Genomic DNA, 14,829 nt, shown 5'->3' on the forward strand with positions numbered 1-14,829 from the left:
TAACAGTTACCTGCTAAAAAATAAATCATTTACTTATATAAATGTTATCATTTATAGATAAATGTTATCTGTGGCTAAAAACACACAGGCTCATATTCTTCCAACACCAGAGCCTTTGCAACAACAATCAACAACATTTCCCGTTTTCCATTCCCATTGATCTCTTCAGAAAAATCCAATTAAAAACCTTACATTTCTCAGCCTCTCATACAATATAGAACAGGCTCCAGCTCCATCCTCCACAGCATGTACAGAACTTTATATCACGGGCAGCTATGAGAAGACTATTTGCACTAAGGTTCAGAACAAGCAAAAGTCTATCAGCAGTCACTGGCTGAAAACAATTGCCTAACCACAGACAGAAAAGAAGCATTTTAGCTGTTTCTTACACAATGAACACCTTTTTGTAGCAATTTTTCATTCCAGTCACTACAGATCTTGCAGAGCTGTCACTAAACTCATGACAACCTACAGAAAATACATAAGACTTAATATGAAATGTACCAGTTCTGTGAAACTAAAAGGATTTTTACACAGACGCTACTACATTTCTACATTGACAATACTGTCAGGTCTATTAAGTAGAGAAGACAAGATCTCTGCTGCAGCCACAACAGATTTTTGGTGTCATTTAAATGCACACCTAGACATACCCTGCACTTTCAATGGCAATATGCTGCCAAACATAAAAAGATGCATATATATATATATATAAAGAAAATATTTGTATATCTGGCAGTGTACATTTTACAGATTTTACAAATGCCAGTGACATCAGTAGTTTGTCATGAATTACACCCATATGCCTTACCTGTGAGCCTGCTGCTGCATTATTTATGAGATGATTGTTGGGGTGAGAAATCCAGAATGTTGAAACAGCCCTGAAATATTATTTAGAAAAGAGTTAATAAAGAAAACCTCTATCTTCAACAGAATTATCTTCCCTTTTTAACATTATCAGAAAAAAGTAAATCAATGAAGTAACTACTTCACACTCAAAATACAAATCACAAAACCTTCCCGATCTAGAAGTCAAAAATACCTTTTTTTTAGTTCAGTGCACAGTATTGTATTTTAATGTTGTACAGTTATCCCATGCAATTATAAACTGTTTTAAGAAGCTTTCACAAGGAACAAGTAGCATTCAGAAAAAATAGTGGTGACAACTTCAGAATATGCATATATTTACGCAGTACTGAAGATGCTCAACAGACTTCTAGGGTCCCAAGTATCATAAGAAACAACAATGTTCTCATAAAATATTTTTTTTCTTTAATAGAAGTCTAAGTGTTATTTTTATTGCTATTTTTAAGCAGCAGTACTATATGAACTACATTCATTAAATTATAGATTAAATTGTTTCCACCTGTATTTGTCAAAAGATCATCAGCACTTTAACTGCTACAGCTGGCTGGGTTTTACTTTTTCATCATGACATACTCACATGCAGTCCGTGGCTGGCACTGGGACATAACTTCCATATACCTTATCCCTAATCCCAATACACATGCTGCTGTTTCTGTCTGTAGGTAGAAGAGTGCCTGGTTTTGTGACTAGCCCAAGGTTGTGGAACAAAGTATTCCTCTGCTCAATGCCATCTTCCATGAAGAAACAGTGACCTAGTGTGTCATAGCCAATGGTGTCCTTTATCTGTAGAAATACAAGTTCATTATGTCAGTAGTAACAGCATTTACTGAGATTTATTTGACAAATACCATCTAGTTTTACTATCTTGGCACAGATGCAGAGTAAAGTGTCAGTATCAGCAGCTCAGATGATTCAAGTACATAGCTTTATTCATCCCTTACAAACACAGTGCTGTCTGGAGAGTTTAGCTGCCTTGCAGTTGTTTTACAGTTAGCTGCTGTAAGAATCTCAAAAAAACCAGAATGATGAGAACAGTTAAATTACTATTTGTAGTAATTTAATTATCCACTGAAATAAGAAAATCATTGCTGAACATTGGATTTGCATAAGGGATGGGATTATTTTGACATCTAAAGCTCTTTATAATATTTATTCCAACCTAATAGGTTTTACGCTCTGTGCACCTACCAGCAAGCCATTAGTTGCATGAACATTCACACATCTAGAAAAACAGTGATGAATGGAAAGACCTTCCAGATAAGTTTTAAAAGTATATCCTCCTTTTTCATCCACATCCCCACAAAGGTGAAAGTGAACAGGATAACTTCCAATCTGCTGCTGGCCCATTTGCTTCAATTCCACATAGGAAAGGTGAACAGATGTAAAATTCTTCAAAATCTAAAAAAAAATAAGTCCAGAGGGAAAAACCTTGCTTTTTAATCAATGGAAATTTTAAGTTAATACATCATCTACCCCAGATGTACAGAAGATAGATTTATTGTGTTGGCCTGTAGCAACTTCATACAAGTTATAACAAACATTACTGTCTTGCTCTACAAGAAGCCTTAGAAAACCGTATCCTTCATATATGATTTCAAATTTTAAATCTCCATGAGGCTACAACAGAGGAATTTTCACCAGACATATTGTCAAATTGCTGTTTAGTCTTTACCAGGTGTCAGATTAAATATTCTTCCATGTACTGTCCAACCAAAGAGAAGTCACCCATATCTGGATGTGTCAGTAAACAAGGTGGCCCAGCATGGTCCATCTGGGACAGCCTTAGCTGAATAAAACCCACAGAATTATGCAGATTCAAGGGACCCTGTTGAGATACCTTCCCCAGTTGAAAGCTTGGTCAGCTTCATAAGACAGTGCTCAGAGAACACCTCCAGTCACAGAGATGCTCATGAAACCCCTTCATTTTCCAGTATGTGAGCATTATCTGCCTTCTTTAAGCCTGGTCCCATTGCCTCTTGTCCTCTTGCTGTGCACCTCCAAGAACTGCTGTAGCCACACTGAACCCTCACCAGTACCTGAAGACAGCAAGAAGATCTCTCCTCTCAACTCCCCATCACTCATCATCACACACTGCCACACCACTTTTCCAGGACTCAGACCAGTGCATCTACGTTTTCATTGCAATGAGAACCCAAAACTGGACACTGCACTCCAGAGAAATGTCTTTACTAAGGAATATATGAAATAATCCTCATAATCATACAACTTCACTATATTGTTACTATGTACAAAGTAAAGTCATAATGGGGTTGTAGCAGTAATGCAGGAAAGTATTTTCTTCCACCTAACCTGCTATGAAAGCATAAACCAAATGCAACAGCTAAACTGCAAGGAGCTAACCTGAGTTAAAACCAAACAAAAAAACAAACAAACAAACAAAACAAAAACCCTACTTTGTTTTTTGTAACTTCATTTCATTAATTTAGCTGTACTGAGTATTTATCAAAAATATCCGTTTTCATAGGGAAATCAGTATGGTTTTTTCCTCCTCCTCTAATTGAACCCTTAGGGTTTGCATACCTAACATATAGAGGGATGGTCAAAACCTGACCTTTTAGGCATCCTTAATCTCTAGTTCTTAACTACAGAGAAGCACCAAAACTGCAAACCATTGCCTCTCTCACTGCTACTAAGCCCCCTTTAGGCCACCAAACTAGTGACCAGTAGGAAATTTAGGGTGTTCAAAAGCTATTACATTTCTTAACATCTAGGATCTCACTGCTTGAGCATATAAGATTAGCATAAGCCAAAAATAATTTCAGTGCTGAAGTCTAGGTTTGGCAGCATACACTTGCTACTCAGTCTCCTGGGAACAAATTAACTTTGATGAGTCAAAATGTTTGTTTTCTTTTCTGCCTTCCAGACAACTGAATGTCTGCTTATTTACACTTCGGTCACACTTAGCAAGATTCACAGCTTGTCATTATCTTCTTTCATTACATTATCTTGAACCCTTGACATCTGGAGTCCACCTAACTTCTTCCACAAAACAAAAGCTGCCACATAGTAAGAACAGGGCTTATTTTCTTTCCTACTATTATGACCACCACTATGAAATTAAAATCTGTATCCAAATACATTAGAAAGAGATTTAAACTGTGTTGACCACATAATGAACACAAATATATTTGCAATTAAAATTTGAGGCCTCAAACTTCTCTAGCAACACTGAAGCACTGCTGCTCAAATCTTTAATCTAAAAATGTAATTGAAGGCCAGTTTAAATACTAGTTTCTAGAACTCTTCTTTCTCTAAGGTTTGTTTATTCATAATACAAGAAATTTGAAGCAGTTTCCTTTATAGAGTCTTAGTACTTTCAGACTTTTAAGACTAAATATAAAACCCCATAGTACAAGTCAGTTTCTTCCCCCTCCATGCCTCTCTAGTGCTCAGGTTCAAATGGGAAATCTGAATTAGCATTCAATGCTCATCACCTGGGGAGGTACAAAGGCAGTGGAAGGAAGGAAGGGAAATGCCAGGGAGGTCAAGTTTTATTCTGTAATGTTATAGGATGCACGTGCATGGATGTCACTTGTTCAATCCCTGACATACAATGTTACAGTACCTGCTGGATGTTTCTATGACAGTTTGAGCGTTATGTCCCTTCATTTAATTTTGCAGATTTAATCTTGAGGAGTTAAATCTAATCTGGGTAAAACTGAGAATGAAGTAATTTCCACAAAAAGCAACTGAATGAATTGATGTTCTTTAAGTTTTTAAATCCCTTGAAGTTAAACATTAATCTTTTTGTCCTTAACATGCCTTTTTGACAGAAAGTTAATTTAGAATGTTTTACAAACCTTGATATGTCCACCAAATGTATCATAATTGAAGAACTGACACTCCTTTTCAAGATAGCAGGTATTTTCTGTCTCCCCCTTTATTAGGATGTTTCTTGTAAGAACTCCAACTTCTGCTCTCATGTCCACTCCATCAATTACTTCTCCAACATGAGGAAACTGAGGGTTTTCTGTCCAACAACAAATTCCAAAGCAGGAGGAAAAAAAAAAAGAGACAAAAAAAAGGCACCACTGATTAAAACCAGAATCAACTTACACAAATAAGAAAGATAACCGCAGCAACAAAACCTATGCATTCGTCTTCCTTAACATGCTGGTCTCTTAGCTTTTCTTATGGTAGATGTACTTTTCATTTTATTAAGAAATCAATCCTCAAAAAATATCAAGATTTTATTTGCAAGTGCATCTTATAGTTTTGATCCAATAGTTTGTGAACAGAATGGGAAAAAAAACAAAGAAGAGTTTATTAATCCAATGTATCAAACTTTTAGTGAAACACAGATGCAGACTTGCTTTAAAAGAAAAAAATATGCTGGCTGCTTAATCTTTCAAAGACAAATTAGGAACGAAAGTGAAGCCAAAACACTGTTTGAAAATGCTGTATTGATCTCCTCCTACAAGAAAAAAGGACTTGCTTTCCTAACTAAATTTCCTTTTTATGTATCTTCAGAACAGCTACCTAAGAAAAAGGAAATTAGGGAAAAGAAGACAGTCTGGTTTTACACCTGTCTTCAAAAACCCAATCAATTTCTCATTGAAAGTAAGAAAATTATCTGGTTCTGTAAACCTTAAAAAATGCATTTATGCATTTATTGATACCCTGAACACACATTATCACTATCCCTCCTTAAAAAAAATCTACCACAACATGAAGCAGAACTAAGAGTGACACCAACACTATATCTGCTTCTGAGGATTTAAAAAGACAAGAAACACCTCTTAAATGGGACTGTGCTCCTCTCCCTAAAGGCTTGCCTATTGTTTTTCCCTATATTTGACTAGAAACTCAAGAAATCAAGTGCAGAAAGAACAACCAGGGCTCCTACAACTTTTTGGTTTCCCTAATACAGAAAGGTAAAACCAGCAAAAAACCCTAGTAAAACAACACAAGAAATAATTTCAAAGGATTATGCGTTCATCAGCATGTCAAGTTTACCATTACAGAGAAAATTCATTCTTTGTGGAACAAATATGTAGAGTGGAATGTGGATTTTTTAGAACTGTATACATTACTATGACAAAGAAAACTAAATTGAGGGTGGCAAAGAACCCCAAGTGGGAAAGTTGACTTTAAGTTCAACTCCTTTAATATCCTTTTAGTTAGGATTTACTTTCAAAAAAAAAAAAAAAAAAAAAAAAAAAAAAGCCAAGATTTTGTGTATTACACTTGTGAAAATGTGATTTTTTTAACCTTTAAAAGCAGCTGTTTTTTCACAGCACATGATTTCCAAGATAAAATAGAGTCCACACACACACTATGCAGTAGTGACAAGGAGCTTCTTAAACTTCGTACTGCAACCTTACAGCTAAGTTTGCTCTTTAAAACACTGTGCCCAATAAAACACACCACATGACACTTAAGAACAAAGCCCAGGAAATATCATATTCAATAGCACTAAGTTAGCTCTGCAGCTTCACTCAAACTGGTATTCTCTGATGGTGCAATCACGTAAACGTGGATATGCTTTCCTCACACTTGAGATTTCTCAGTGTAGTACAACATACACGACCTGTGCTAACAAATGTGAGAGAAGCAAATTTCTCCGCCAGCAGGACAGCCAGACTGGCAGTCCCTTAAGGCAGAGGTGTACAGGGAAATCTGAGGGTGTTGACAGAGAACTTCCCAGTATGATGAAGAGCACTTTGAAGAAGAGGAAGTTGCACTGTGCAGAAATTAATGGGACAAAACCAGACTGAAAAGAGCACTCATGAGCTGCTGCAAACTAACACTGCAGAACAACACTTGTTAGTTTGTGCTAAGGACTGATGCTGCAGCCCACCAGGAGTGAGAAGGGAAGCTCCAGACCAGAAGCTGGAGACACCAGGGGGGAGGATGGTACCATGGAGCAGGTGTGGAGCAGCAGAAGGAAAACACAGATGCCAGCATAGCTGGCAAGCCAGTCCCATGGGAGGCTCTTGTGATGTCAAGCAGAATGACTCAGATAATAAAAAGGAAATGGTCAACAACATGCATGACCATTTACTTGTGCATCACACCCAAAGGAAAAACAGATTGCAACTACTCAGGGATATCCTGTGAGAGCAGAATCTTGGAAGGGCCACTTATTTTATAACCATTTTGTTGGGGAGGTAGTAAAAAGGAGACCGAGGGAAAGGAGAAACAAAAAAAAAAAGGTACAGGTTCAAAGATTGCAATTTTCTTTTTTCCTTCCTGTTTTCATTTCTACTTTTTTAGTAACAACAGAAAAAAATTATAATGATATCAGTTCAAAAGATGAGAATGACACTAAAGCAAGAGAAACAAGAAATGACCACGATAGCTATTCAAGCATGTGAAAAGACAGAAAGGAGCCAAGGAAGGAAAACAAGTCTAACCCTACTGGAAAAAAAAATAAGGTATTCAATAAGCCTGGAAAGAAATGTGAAAGAAAAGTTAGCATGGTGAGCTGTGAGGCAGACCTGACATACAGAGTCATTTTATAACAAGGAGAATTACACATCCGTGTATGTGGTAACAAAGCCATACAGCGATTCGAGAAAAGGCTGCTCTTTACGGCTGCCACTGCAAGAGCCTGTCCAGCAGCAAACACATACTTCACACAGACCTTCAGGTGGTGACTGCTCTCATACCTTTGACTTTAACCTGATGCTTGGTGCACTCCGTGCAGGGAAGGAGGGTGAATTCCTCTGTCTGATACATAGAATAGTCTGTGCTCGCAACCACAATCTTGTCTCCAGGCTCCCAACTACTAACATCATCCAGAAGGTTCAGTATTACTCCACCCACCGCTTCCACCTGGAAGCCTGATATTGGGACACCTAGTTAAAGAATAAAAGAAAAGGAAACAAAGATTATATTCACCTTTATGTTAAACAATTCCCAAGAAGATCCTAACAAAATATATAAGAGATTTTGCAGGCCCCAAAGCCCTCTAAAGTACTGCTCTGCCCTCAAACATGCCAGTGTGAGATGTCTTTACAGCCTGCTTACTTATTGGATCTCAAACAAAACAAAGGGAAAACACAGAAACTAATGGTGACTGGAATAAACTATGATTTTTTTTTTCTTCAATAAACCCTAGTATCTTATGGCAATAATTCGTAGGTCCAGCTACCTCTGCTTGTTTCAAGTGACATTTTTTTGCCATTTTAAACTGTACAGACGTAATCAAGGACATGGAAAACAAAGTACAGGACTTTCTTTTTTAACTACAACTAATAGAACAGTTTGGCAGACTAAGCAGCACACACATAGAATTTCACTGGCTCATGATGAATTTGCATAAGTTCAGCCACTTTTGCTAACTCTTGAATCTAACTCTACAGCACCAGTAAGTAAAAGACGTATTTTGGTAGATTTTTTTTTTTTAATGTAAGTCTTTACATTTTCATGGGGCTATCAAGAACACTAAAGGAGTAGTACCAAATAGCTCAACTGCCTAACAAATAAATTTATAACTACCATAAAAATTTTTTGAGGAAAACAGACAGGGATTCTTACCATAAAAACTCAGATCTAAGATACCTTAAATTAAAAAAAAAAAAGGATAAAAGCAAGCAAGTAGTAGGTCTCCTAGGTTTTTATATCACAGATTCAACTTTGTACCTGAACAACTGCCTAAAGTTCAGCACTCTAAGAGCAACCAAAAATCTTAACAAGAATAAAGACTTTCTTTTGGCTTCTAAAGTTTGGGTTGTGTTTTTCTTTTTTTTTTTTTTTTTTTTGTACCATAATCAACATCTCAGAAGTTTAAAATCTACATGATCTGCCAGATTATGAAAATAAATTTTAAAAGTGTCAAAACTCATTAGACTCCTATCTTCATCTAAATATACTTGAATTTAAGACTTGATATTATGCTGCTCACATATTGTATACAGAGTGAGAAATAGGTAGTACTGAAGAACTGTATCCTCCTATTTCATCCATAGCAAGAAAAAACTACTTATAGGAGCATTCAAAAATTTAAATTACAACCAGAAGTTTCAGTGAAAAAACAGCATATGAAGTATTTTTTCTTTTTCCCTCAAACGTAGAATTTCACAAAACACTTTCCTACCATCATTCCATTCGCTGTAAGCTCTCACAACGAACTTCTGACCATCCACTGTGAAAAACTCTCTCTGAGCAAGAGCTTTCCCACCAGTGCTGTGGTTTTCATAGTTTCTCACTGATTCATTACAGGAAGAATTTCCACCACCTATGACACCAACTAAAGCCCAGGCTTGCCTGTGAAAATCAAAAGTAAATGTTTAAATATAGTGGCCCTTTAAAAATTCTTTACAAAACCAGGAAAGGCAAGGAGTACAGAAGTCATAAAAAAAACCCCTTTTGCCTTACTCTTCCAAATTAATTTTAAAATGTAACTTCAAAATGTAGAAGGAAATGGCCAGACATAACAGCAGTGAAAAAAGAAAAGTTTAAAATAACTGGGAGTCCTACACACAAATTGGCAGACAAGAGCTCTTACTGGAGAGGGCTTTCATATACATTTCTTGTAAAACATTCAACAAGATACACATTTTTCCAAAAGCAAATTGCTAGAGATGTGTGACAAAAGTCACACAGGATCCTACTCCCAAACAACTTTAGCAGAGCCCAGGAGGAGCAGGAGTCTGTGCCAATGTTCCTGCCATCTGCCAGCAACACCCCAAAGGAGCAGTCAGGACTCCAGGGGACCACAGGTTCCTCAGGCCAGAAGGGATGGACACAGCCAGCACCACCACAGCCATTGGTGCTCATCCCCATGCCGGACAGGCAACAGCTTTTGAATCTTTCAGGGTGCTCAGACCCAGAGAAGGAAGTGCATGCTGTTACACAACTTTCATACAATATACCACTCATGTGTGAGTGTTTGGAAATTGAAAGCAAACCACGCACCACAGATAGCTGCCACCAAGTTCAAAAAAACAAGTTTATTTTGCTGTCCTTTACTGCTCTGTAATGCCATAACCATGTGTGCAAAGGAAGCAGTAGAGATCATCTATAAAAAAGCCAGACAATTTTGCATCATTAAAGTTGAATCATTCACCCCAAGTGAAAACAGTGTCAGCTAGCTGGACTGCAGTCTGTTGCTAATGATTAATTAAAAGGCAGATATTAAACCCATCTTCAATCCAGTTGCCTTTATTTTAACCCCTCTTGATGTTTTTGTTGATTGGAATCAAAAAGCCAAACAATACTTAGCATTAACATGCTCACAGAAATACATATACATACATGTTTACAGAAGTACATACTGGGCCAGATTTTCAGTAGCAGCAGCGAACAAGCTGAACATTTCACACACCGACATTTAAAATAAATTTTTTTTGATGCATGCTTTGCATTCTACGTGTTGCAGAAAGAAGTAGAAGGGGAGAGGGCTGTAAAGGAGTATTCACCCCCATGCTGGTATCTTTTTCACTACCATGAGAGGTTTAAGAAAATGACCTGCTTTTCCTGAACAACCCATCAGGGACAGCTTCTTGCCTATCTTCCACTGCAGAACAAAACAGTTTTATGTGCTTACAGAGCTTTTACCAACTAAGGAAAGCAGACAAGGATTAGTTCAGCAGAAAGGCAAAAAAGGCTGCTTTTTCCCAATTACATGATGCAGTTCCTCATTTCAGACAAACTGTGCAGAGGTCATGGGAAGAGACAAATCCCAGAAACGTACACCTCTCAGGACACGCTGGGCTGGCTGCACCATAGCCTGAGCAATGTGAAGCCACACAGGCTTTGCTGCTTTCAGGAACTGGTATTCTACTATAGAACACCCAGATCCTGGCACTTTTGGCCAAACTGCTTCAGAGGCAAGAGCATTCCATTCCACACCCCTGCGCTTACACAGCCAGTGACACAAACGTAATCCTGACGGGAACTGAGGTCAGAACATGCCATCCTGACTGACACGCCTCTGCCAAAGCACAGGGAGGAAACTAACTGGAATCCAGATGTCAGGGGATAGCAAGGGACAAGAATAGAACGGAAAAACGAAATGACCAATTTCCTGGAAAACACTGGACAATAAGAGGTTATACAACACCATCCCAATAGAACAACAACACACTGGGTATACTTTGCACTTGTATTGTTAACTCAGAATCACAGATTCATTAGGCTGGAAAATACCTCTAAGATCATCAGGTCTAGCCTTTGACTGATGGCCACCTTGTCAACTAGACCATGGTACCAAGTACCACATCCAGTCATTTCCTGAACACTTCCAGGGATGATGACTCCACCATCTCCCTGGACAGTCTGTTCCAATGCTTAATAACCCCTTCCCTTAAGAAATTCCTCCTATGTTAAACTGTAAAACTCTCCTGATGTAGCTTGAGGTTACATTCTCTTGTTCTGTCACTGGCTGCCTAGAAGATGCTGACTCCCACCAGGCTTGTAGAGAGCAATAAGGTCCCTCTGAACCCCCTTCAGTTCAGGCTAAACATTCTCAGCTCCCTCAGCAGCCCTTCATATGACTTACTACACTCTAGACTCTTCCCCAGCTCCATTGCCCTTCTCTGGACACACTCCAGCACATCAGTCTTTATTGTAGTAAGGGGCCCAGAACTGGACACAGGACTCAAGGGGTGGCTTCACCAGTGCCCAGGACAGCACTGCCATGGCCCAACTGGCCACACTATTGCTGAAACTAGCCAGGACCTTCCTGGCCACGAGGGCACGTTGCTTTGTGCTGCCCAGAGCAGAGTGGACAACCCTCTGTGGCACAAAGCCAGATTCAGAACAGGCACTGCAAAAAGCCATTTGCAACAACAAAATGAAGAGCAATGAGGAGCAGTGTAAGTTTCTTGCTTTAATAACTCCTGTTATACTTTTTCTACTGTCTCACTATCCAAATCCCGGCCAATTGAAAGGAATGGTCAAAAGACATAGAAATACCTTGTAACTGCATTTCAGTCATAAAATAATTTGACAGGTCAGCTCCTGTGAGAACTCTACGGAGAGGTAACATACTTTTATTTCAACAGTGCAGGAGTATGAATAAGATGTTGACACCTGGGATTAATATTCCTTAGAAATAACAGTTTGGGTTGGAAGGAACCTTAGAGATCCTTTAGATGCACTCATTGCTCTTCCAATGTCATACAATTAAAAGCTTCACCTAGCAACTGTTGCCTATCTATGTCTTAGTTTAATTTCTATAAAGAACAGTGAAAGCAAGTAATTTTGAGTAAGTAAAAAAGTATGTCACACAGACACCAGTCTCTGCACTGTACTGCTAACTGAATGAACACCAAGAATTCTCTGAAAACTTTATGAACTATCAAAGTTTAACAAATCCCCCACAGCAGAATCTGTATGTCATCTTTAATCAACACAAAGAGGAAAATAAATTACTTACCTGTAACTTAATCCTCTGACAAACCTACTTCCCAGAAGATTCTGAATAGTCACTCTGGTTTCCTCCAAAAGATTTTTAGCAGCTGAATCTCCTACAGCAATAGCAATAATGCGACCAGGATGCCCATTTTTCAGCAAGTTCTGGAGCTTTAAGCTTTCCTCTGCAAATTCATGAGTATCAAACTTCAGCACTTCCAAAACCTCCGCTGTATCCTGATCAATCACTCTCACATTTAGTCCTCGGGAAAAATTCTTTTTAAATGTATAATGACCATAGGCCAGCCCTGAGAAATATATAGTCTTTGACAGAAGAGTCCATGATACCTTCTGGTGCCCGTGCAACTCCAGCGTTCCTTCAGGGCCCACGCCAATAAACTTTTTGCCAAATTCTGGCACATCAGCACCTTCGTTTGACTTCCCATACAAAATAATAGTTGCTTTGGATTTATAGCGGCATTTCTCTGCTCCAACATGAAGCATTCCACCATCCTTTATCAGGATAAATCGAGTTCTCAAGGTAATATTTTTAGAACCTTCTTTATCATCACCAAAAACAAGTAAACCTAAAGGAAAAAAAATATTTCTGTACATCAAAGCAAAATTCAGAGAGACTCAAATAACCACATTTTGCAGAAAGAACAACAGAAGAATTACAGATTTATTTTCACACCCATGAATTAAGCTGTTATGCTCTTACATTTATTTCAGAGTATGTGAGAAAGTAACTGCTACCAATTGTGATTCATCTTTCTAAGCATTTGCTGGTTTATTCCTCATCTTTTCTGTCTGTCTGGTAGGAATACTAATATACAACAGTTACCACTGGAGGACAAACAGATTGAGTACCACACAGGCTACTAAACAACCTTGGTTTCCTATATGGCCCAGAAAACCACATCAATGCTACCCTGAAAAGATACTAGAGTATCATCATAGAGAATTCATCTTTTGAATGATATACCCGACCTGGCAGCAGGCCAAAAAGTAAAAAAAGCTTGGGAGCTGGTCAATAAGCTGCAAGATAAAAGTTTCAACATATTTTTGTGCAATCACAGAAGTAAAAAACATGCAGGACACTGAAGTAAGGTGTTCATCTTGCTATTTCATACCTCCATCTTGTATAACTATAGAGTGTACTGTAGCATCTGTGTTCAGACGAAACAAATCCCCTTTTTTGATAATAACTTGTTTTTCAGGATCTTTTCCAGGGCTCCAGTTTTTAAGGCGAGGATTCTGATCAGGACAATTCTCTGCAATACCATGTGAAAGCATTTTAAAAAACAATCATCATCACATCAATCAAGGCAGTATTAGGATGAACAGAAGTAAGAAAGGGTCAGTCACCCATAAAGGACTCCCACATCCTTCTATGGTTTTGACACTGCAGTCATTGCATTTGAATAGCCAAAAAGACACCTGAAAAGCCAAATTATCAGGAGTAGGAAAGCATTCTCTACTGAATTAAACCAGCATTGACCACAGATGCTTTGGAACCCCATCTGATTTTTCTCTTATTTGCTAGCTCACCTGTAGTAGATAAGGAGAGATAAGCAGAATGCAGTCAGACAGAGAGCAATCACTGAGCACTGAAAGCCTTAGGCCAGCTAACTAGGCCAATGTGGTTATAGAGCATCTAAATACTCCACCTCCTCAAGGTCTCAACCCTGTCAGAAAGGCTGATCCCTTCTTACTTTTAAGCATTCAAATCATTCTCTCAGTGGAAGTTTGCAGGAGGGACAAGACTCCCTGAAGATATTTAGTATAAAACCTAACTAGCTAGAGCAGTTTCCTGGTACATGAGACATTTGGATCTAACTTACACATTTGTACCCTTTAGGAAGTCAGCTTAAATATCAGGCTACAAACAAGAGCAAAGACACACGCAGTCCTTGCTGAAAGCCGTGGCACTACACAGGCTATAAACTGAGCTACAAGGCCAGGGAAGAAGAGACAGCAGCAAGTGACAGGCTTGTATGATTTCAGACAAAGTTACAGCAATGTAGTATTTATACCATGCACCTCTTTAACAAATTAAGCATCTGAGCAATGTGGAAGCACAGACACACTATAAAAACTGGAAAGTAGATTCCTTGGATTATCTTATCAAAATGAAAAATGAAAATTAAAAAATTTAAATATATTTTTCCTGGGCAAAAGACAATAAAAAAGTTACCAAAATATAGATGTTAGCAGGCAAACTGAGGTCAACAGCCAAAATAGCCTTTTCACATCCTGTCTTCTGAGGAAATACACCCACACTTCTTAAGTGCTACTTCGGAGGCAAAAAGCTATCACAAATAGTCCATTCTTGCAATAACTAAAGAAACCAAAACCTATCCACAAGTTTAATACAAGTCAGCCTTAGTTTTGCTAGCAGAAATGTTTTTCCTTTGGTATTAACTGTCCGCATTACAAAGCCCTCCCAACTCAGGAAAGCCACATAAACCACGATTTGACTACCAGTGGGGGAAAAATTAGCAAACTGCAGAAATGGCAGAAGGCAGACAAGTAGTATTATGAAAATAAAAACAACATAAAATCTTTTGGGAGGATCCTATGAAGACAGCTTTTAGAAAATGTAATTCAACATGAAGGAAAACTGAAAAGCCAGGAGAG

At 38.3% G+C, this 14,829-nt stretch overlaps 1 protein-coding gene across 2 annotated transcripts in view; it reads right to left on the reverse strand.

The window, feature by feature from the left end:
- Window positions 1-14,829, reverse strand: part of CEMIP2 (cell migration inducing hyaluronidase 2) — a 37,513-nt gene that overhangs the window by 19,137 nt on the left and 3,547 nt on the right. For both annotated transcript variants that reach the window (XM_058044069.1, XM_058044070.1), the window contains exons 2-9: window positions 13,323-13,463; window positions 12,215-12,776; window positions 8,930-9,099; window positions 7,500-7,688; window positions 4,689-4,858; window positions 2,056-2,265; window positions 1,445-1,650; window positions 812-881 (exon numbers count right to left, since the gene is read on the reverse strand). In XM_058044069.1, the coding sequence (XP_057900052.1) occupies window positions 812-881; window positions 1,445-1,650; window positions 2,056-2,265; window positions 4,689-4,858; window positions 7,500-7,688; window positions 8,930-9,099; window positions 12,215-12,776; window positions 13,323-13,463 (1,718 nt within the window). The remainder of the gene's footprint in view (window positions 1-811; window positions 882-1,444; window positions 1,651-2,055; window positions 2,266-4,688; window positions 4,859-7,499; window positions 7,689-8,929; window positions 9,100-12,214; window positions 12,777-13,322; window positions 13,464-14,829) is intronic.

This window comes from Melospiza georgiana, chromosome Z (genome assembly GCF_028018845.1).
Source record: "Melospiza georgiana isolate bMelGeo1 chromosome Z, bMelGeo1.pri, whole genome shotgun sequence".
Lineage (NCBI taxonomy): Eukaryota > Metazoa > Chordata > Aves > Passeriformes > Passerellidae > Melospiza > Melospiza georgiana.